Below are 6,732 nucleotides of genomic sequence, written 5' to 3'. Positions count from 1 at the left end.
TAGGAAAGCCTCTTATCCAAACTTCTGGAAACAGAGAACGTGAATGATCCTGCCGACTGAGCCAGGCACTACCAGCTCTTTGCTCCTATGGAGTGACCAGCAGACACACGACAGACGGTCATGCAGGGGCGAGGCCAGCAGGTGGCTCCTGGCTCGTAACTGGAAGGCGTTCAAAGCCTGGGGGATGCTGCCAGAAAGCCCACCCGGCTGTCTGCGCGCTGTGCGTGTGACGAGGTGGCCAGCCCCACAAAGGTGCTCACAAACTGATGCGGGGACCCCTTCCCCTCAGTCGGGGGGCATTCCTAAGGAGACTTACAGTTATTGAATTTTATAGTATATTATATTGTTTTGTAAAGTATGTGCAAATAATTACCAGAATACCTTCATGTAGAAACCTTTTAGAACACTTAGAGCCTTGTGGCCCCAGCAAATTTCGTTGTTTTTAGTTTATATAAATATATGCATTATGTTAGAGAAGACTGATTTCAAATTTATGAATCATAAAAAATACACTATAGGGACACCTGGGTGGCTCAGCTGGTTGAGCGTCTGCCTTCGGCTCAGGTCATGATCCCAGGGTCCTGGGATCGAGCCCCATATCGGGCTCCCTGCTCAGCGGGGGGCCTGCTTGAAACTCTCTCTCTCTCCCTCTGCGCCTCCTCCTCACATGTGCACGTTCACTCTCTGTCTAAAATAAATAAATCTTAAAAAAAAAAAGTGACCAGTTTTACTCTCCTTTTTCTTAGAGATTTTAAAGTAATTTCTGCACCCAACATGGGGCTTAAACTCACAACCCCGAGACCCAGAGTCATGTGCTCCACCACCTGAGCCAGCCAGACACCCCTGAACAGTTTTACTTCTTAAAGCCAATATTTATAATATGCTAAAAATTATATTCATTTTCAACTATTTCAGTTTATGAATAAAAACACTTTGGGGGTACCTGGCCTGCGCTGTCAGTGAGTGTGCGGCTCTTGATCTTGGGGTCGTGAGTTCAAGCCCCACGCGGGATGTAAACGTTACTTAAATAAATAAACTTTAAAAAAAAAAAGGCTCTAGCTCTGGACATGAAGAGGAACACTGTTTTTTCCCAAAGGCTGGCCGCGACAGCGCATCCCAGCACCACGGGCCTGCGTGGGTCCAAGCCGGACCACATCCTGCTGTGTCGTGGCCCCACGTGCCCCCAGAAGCACGCACACAACGCCCGCCCTTGTCCCGCGTGGCAGCCTAGCCGGGGGGTACAGGGGCCGATAGCGTACCCCTGTGCGGTGGCCTGGAAGGCAGCTCCCAGTTCCGTCTGACTGCAGGTGCAAAGGCAGTAGACGGACAGGCTGTAAAGCTTTTCTCCTCAGAGTGCACAAACATCATGGCCAGAAAACACAGAAATGCCCCAGACGGCCCATGCTCCACCAGCCTCGCCCACTCCCGTGACAGAGCATCCTCACAACCACCACACGCGTGCTTCACCCATAGCCACCCTGGTGCTTTCCAGAAAAGGAAGAGGGTGACAGGTGGAACGGTGGACGGCGCCCGCCTCGTGCTCTCCGGGGCCCACGTCACCCCAGGCCCGGGCTGCTCCCAAGGGCACGTGCTCCCCCACACCTGCCCTCCCCCAGAAGCTTGCCTTGTGCCTCTCTGAGCCCTCCTCATCCTGTGGGCCTCACAGGTCTCAGCCTGGGCGGGCCACCACGGGCTTTCTCAGAGTCCCCGCGCCACCTACAGGCTGGGCATCCTGACACCTGGCAGTGCGGGGCACGCAGCCCACAGTGAGGGATGAGGTGAGCATTTCGGCAGGAAGAAGGGGGCTCTTGAGAATCTAGAGAATGTATAACCAGGAGAGCAGGATTATTTTGCCAAAATAACGTAGAAATGAAAGGTGACCATATCACCAAAGTAACATTTGTTGCTGCAGTCTAAAATTAATGAACTGGTTAATAAAACTTCTTTTTTGAGACAGAGAGCTCGTGCATGTGCTCAAGCTGGGGGAGGGGCAGAGGGCGTCCCACGCAGGCTCCATGCCCAGCGCCAGCCCGACATGGGGCTCGATCTCACGACCCCAAGATCTTGACCTGAGCCAAAATCAAGAATCAGATGCTTAACCAACTGAGCCACCCAGGTGCTCCCTAGTTCATAAAACTTTTAAGTTTAAAAGTTTTAAAACATCAGGGCACCTGGCTGGCTCAGTCAGTGGAACACGTGACTCTTGATCTTGGGGTTCTCACTTTAAGCCCTACGTTGGGTGTAGAGATTACTTAAAAATAAAACCTAAAAAAAAAAAAAGTTTTAAAACACTAAAAAGCCTAACTACCACTGAGAAAATCCTGGACAGAGCATGGAAGCCGACCCAAGGCAGTGAATTCAAAGGCCGGATGGCCCTTGGGTTGGTGGGAGCCCCTGCCTGGACCTAACCCCACGCGGCCAGGCTGGGAGCCAGGAACACTCACTTCCTCCTGAACACCTCCTCTTCCTTCTTCCTGGAGAGCTGCACACAGTTTAGTTTGCCCTCTAAGTCCTTTATCCTGAAAGGGAGGAAGTATCAGCGGGGAGAGCAGACGAGGACCCACAGCCAGGCCGGCCCCCAGCAAGCCAGGACAGGCGGAAGCCCCCAGCCCAGAGGAGGCAGGCGCAGCTGCGCACCGGGCGTCCTTGGCGGCGGCCAGGTCCCTGAGCTCCCGGCCACTGTGCTGCAGCTTTTCCTCCAGCCCCGCGTTGGCGGCCTCGGCGCTCTGCAGCGACTCCGCGGCCTGTGCGGCCGCGTCCTTCAGAGCCACGAGCTCCTTGTTCAGCAGTTTTACCTTCAAGAGACAAAGAATTCAAAATGAGGCTGGAACTGGAACCGAGCAGACAGAAAACAACTCCAGAAGCAGCGCATCAGTGAGGGTGTCCTCACGCACCCCCCAGTGAACATGCCGGGGCCCCACGACCTCTGAGGGCACGCCGCACCCCACAATGGGGCCCACGCGTGGCGAGCCCAAAAGACCATCCCGGTTCCTATGTGAAGAGTGCTGATACTGGACTCACACAAGCAGGTGGAGCATGCAAGAGCATGGCTCCATTTTAGAACAACCTTTCTGGGCCTCGGTCCGTGACTGCGACTGCGGGCCACGATGATGGCTGCGGCACCCGCCTCCGGCCGCGCGTGCATGCTGCCGCCCTCCGGGGGAGGTGTTCCCGGGTTTGTGACGGCCAGGCACGGCAGATGGAGGTGGGGCAGGGCCCACCCCACTGTGGAGCTCAGGGCACGTCCAGCGAGCCCTCTCCCCGCCAGCTCTCAGAAGTCCCCGAGGCCTCCTGAAGTCACTGCAGGGCAGCCTGGGCCTGGCTGGCGGGGGGCAGGGCTCCTACAGGAGTGCGGTCAGGGGGCCAGACAGGGCCTAAGAGGGTGCGGAGAACCGGTGTCCCTGCCAGGAGGTGCGGCTGGGCTGGGAGTTGCCTGGTCTGCACGCCGGCCACAGAGAACTGCCAGGGTTCCTGGGGGCCCTGGCTGGCCGAGTGCTGCCCTTGGACTGTGGCACTGTGGGAAGGCTGGAGGCCTGCGGGAGGGGCCCACCCTGACCGCTAGGGTGGGGTTGCTCTTACTGATACCAGCTGCATGCCCACACAGGTGTAACCTATCAGGTGGCAAGGCCAGACCAGGTGCCCTCTCCTGCTTCCTCCTCCCCCGCACGCCCTCCCGCCTCCTCAAGGCTGGCCCGTCTCCATGCTAAAGGTCAGGTGTGCACGCTGCTCGTGTGTGCCCTGGCAGCCGGTGGACTAGTGCACCAGGGAACCCACGCTCACTGCAGCCGGGTGCCCAAGGTGCACGCAGACCCTGACCACCTGCCTGGCCTCTGCTGTAAGTGGGGGACGAGCAGCACCTCCCTGGAGGCCCATTCCCAGTGCTCACAGAGGACACAGGCCAGGGACAGGCTATCTCGACCAGGGTCGGGTGGCCGTTTATCCTGGGGGGGCACCTTTCCCCAAGGTCGGGGCACCAGCCCTCCTCTGTCCCTCGTGAGACGGGCCACGTGGCAGGCACCGTGGCGGGCGCTCCCCAGGCATGTCACCCCTGGCCCCTGTACAGCGAGGGAGGCCTCTGTGTGGACCCCGCCGTCCCGCCCAGAGGTGGCCTCACGGCTCAGGAGCGGCACCTGACCTCTGAGGAGGGAACAGTCACCGCCTGAAGGCCATCCCCCACCTTGAGCTCATGAGTCAAGACCACGTTGCTCATGCTGTCCGCCTGCAGGCGGAACCCGTGCTCCCTCTTCTGCATTTCAGACTCAAATTCCAGCAGCAGCTCCTGAAACAGAAAGGGCCGGCGGTGAGAGGAGGCTGCCGTGCCCCAGCAGAGCCCCCGCCACAACGAAGCACCAGGTGAGCGGGCGAGCAGGCCCGAAGCCGCAGGACACAGAGGCCCCTGGTGGTGGAGGTGCCCCACCAGGCGTCAGAGGGCCTCCACGGATTGCCCAGGGGGCCACCAGTTCTTGCCAGACGCCACAGAGCTGCCGGGCCTGTCCACTGGGCACACACAGACAAGGAGCTGCTGGGGACTCGGGACAGAGGCCCCTGGGCCTGCTCACCCCGCCCCTGCGAGGGGGCAGCACTGCCAACAGCTTTCTGGCTGCTTCCAGCTGGGTCTGCACACTGCTCCCCGCCGGCTCCTCGCCAGGACCCCATCCCACACCTGCCAGTACGCTGACCCCGGCTCTGCAAGCAGACAGTCTTCTGAGCTTCACCCCCAGGCTGAATCTAAAAACCCGACACGTTATTATGACAACAGCAGTACTCACCGCGCAACCACCAGTGAAGGTGACCGCAGCTCACAACTGACAGCCCACTGCTTCTCCTGGAGTTTGGGTTCCCCTCCGATCTCCCCCGACCTCTCTCTCCTCGGTCGTCCCACCCCCTCCCGTTCCTTCGTGGTGTCCCCTTGCGCAGCGTGACCCTCTCTCCTGGGGTGTGGCCCCTCCGGAGGCCGCGGCCTCCACACTCTGGCCTGGCTTCTCCCTGGACTGTGGCACAGCTGTCTCTCCGGCTGCTCTTCACACTTCCCTGTGCGTTCCCCAGCGCTCCTGCGCCTCCTCCTGTCTGTGGTTTCCTCCTCCTGGGAAGCGCCTCTGCCGTGCCCCATGCCCCACGCGGCCTCACCGGGGGATTGGAAGCCCAGCTCTGGCCTGGCCCAGGCCCACCGGCTCCTGCGGAGCACTCGGAGAGTATGGGGCCGCCAGCTGGGCCCTGTAGCTGGGGCTACCCAATCCTGGGGACGCCAGGGAGTCTGCTCAGCTCAGGCCCCCATCTCTTGGTTCCCACTGTTCTGAACTCAGAAGGGAATGGAGGCAGCTGAGGGCTGAGCCCTTGGCCACTGGCCAGGCTGCAGAGCACAATCCAGTAACTTCCAGGAGGAGACTCCTGCTGAGCCCGGCATCTGCAGGCGTCCCCCCTCCACCTGTGTGCAGACCCGAGGGCCCTGCGCTCACACCTCACAGCTGGTCTGTCGTGCTGAGCTCCAGCTGAGCAGCGGGGCAGGCTCCGTACCCATTCTCCCCTTCTCTGAAACATCTCGCGCTATTGCTCAGGCCTCCGCTGTTCTTTTGTTCTGAAGGCCCTGCCCCGAGAAGCAACTGGTCCATTTCCTCAATAGTCTGCCCCTTCCTGTTTCCCACTGCATGTTTCTGGAATGTGATTGCTGGATTGAACATTCCAATTTATCCTCCACGTCTCTTAAGTTTTTTCCCAGATTTTTTATTTACATTCTGAATTTATTTCTTTAAATATACTTTTAATTGTCAAAATTCTTTGTTTTGTGAATGGCCCTTCCTCCTAGCATCCTGTTCTTGGGTTATGGATGCAAAACACATCTCTGGTAGCACTAATCACAGGAAGGCCCCACAATGCACCCCAAGAGCCTGAAAACTAAGACCTGACATGAGGCGAGGCTGGCCCTGTCCCCACCCTGCTCCAGACAGGCTCAAGTTCTCACCTGTGGAGACGGCAGGGGGGGTCACAGGATCACCAGCTCACCTGCGGACGGCCAGACCGGCACAGACAACCAGAGGCCTGTGTGGGCACATCTGCTGCCTCACCCCGGAAGAGGGCACACAGTGATGGGCTGCAGGATCACTGACCCAGGCAGGAATCATCGTTCTATCAGGGCCATTCTCCCTGTTACTCTTGGCTTCTTTCCCATGCTGCTGGCAATTCTCAAATGTCTCATAATCCTGCCTTAGTTGGATGCTCCTATTCAGGAATGCGGCAATAAAAAGCTCACTGGAACGTCACCAAAATTAAATCACCTGCTAGTCATAGGACACTGTTGAGGAAAGGAAAAGGCGGGGCCCAGGACGGAAGAAGATCATTGTAACACACGTACCTGAGGACTTGTTTCTGGAGTACATAAGGAACTCTACATATCAATAACATGAAGACAAATAATCCACCTTGGAAGAAGAGCAAAAAAAGTGAACCGACACTTCACAAAAAACATATCTTAACGGCCAATGAACACATGAAAAAATGCTTACATGCTGACCATCAGGAACAAGCTAATTAAAACCACAACGAGACAGACACCACGACCCACCCTATAAACAGCTGAAATGGGAAAGACCGACGACACTCAGTGCTGACAAGGATGTGGAGCAGCGTCTGGGAACACAGTTTGACGGTTTCTTACCAAATTAAACGTGCCCCAGCGCACAACCCAGAAACTATGCTCCCAAGTTATTTACCCAAATGAATAGAGGCCTGCCAAAA

General features: G+C 57.4%; 1 protein-coding gene across 1 annotated transcript in view; it reads right to left on the bottom strand.

The window, feature by feature from the left end:
• CCDC57 (coiled-coil domain containing 57) overlaps nt 1–6,732 on the bottom strand; it is a 44,810-nt gene that overhangs the window by 19,051 nt on the left and 19,027 nt on the right. The window contains exons 5-8 of the mRNA XM_081805943.1: nt 4,178–4,279; nt 2,638–2,795; nt 2,445–2,519; nt 1,243–1,301 (exon numbers count right to left, since the gene is read on the bottom strand). Of these exons, the coding sequence (XP_081662069.1) occupies nt 1,243–1,301; nt 2,445–2,519; nt 2,638–2,795; nt 4,178–4,279 (394 nt within the window). The remainder of the gene's footprint in view (nt 1–1,242; nt 1,302–2,444; nt 2,520–2,637; nt 2,796–4,177; nt 4,280–6,732) is intronic.

The sequence above is a fragment of the Leptonychotes weddellii genome, chromosome 15 (assembly GCF_054177405.1).
Source record: "Leptonychotes weddellii isolate Sample4059 chromosome 15, ASM5417740v2, whole genome shotgun sequence".
Lineage (NCBI taxonomy): Eukaryota > Metazoa > Chordata > Mammalia > Carnivora > Phocidae > Leptonychotes > Leptonychotes weddellii.
Note: the sequence above shows the minus strand (reverse complement) of the source record. Positions and strands in the feature narration are given on the sequence as shown.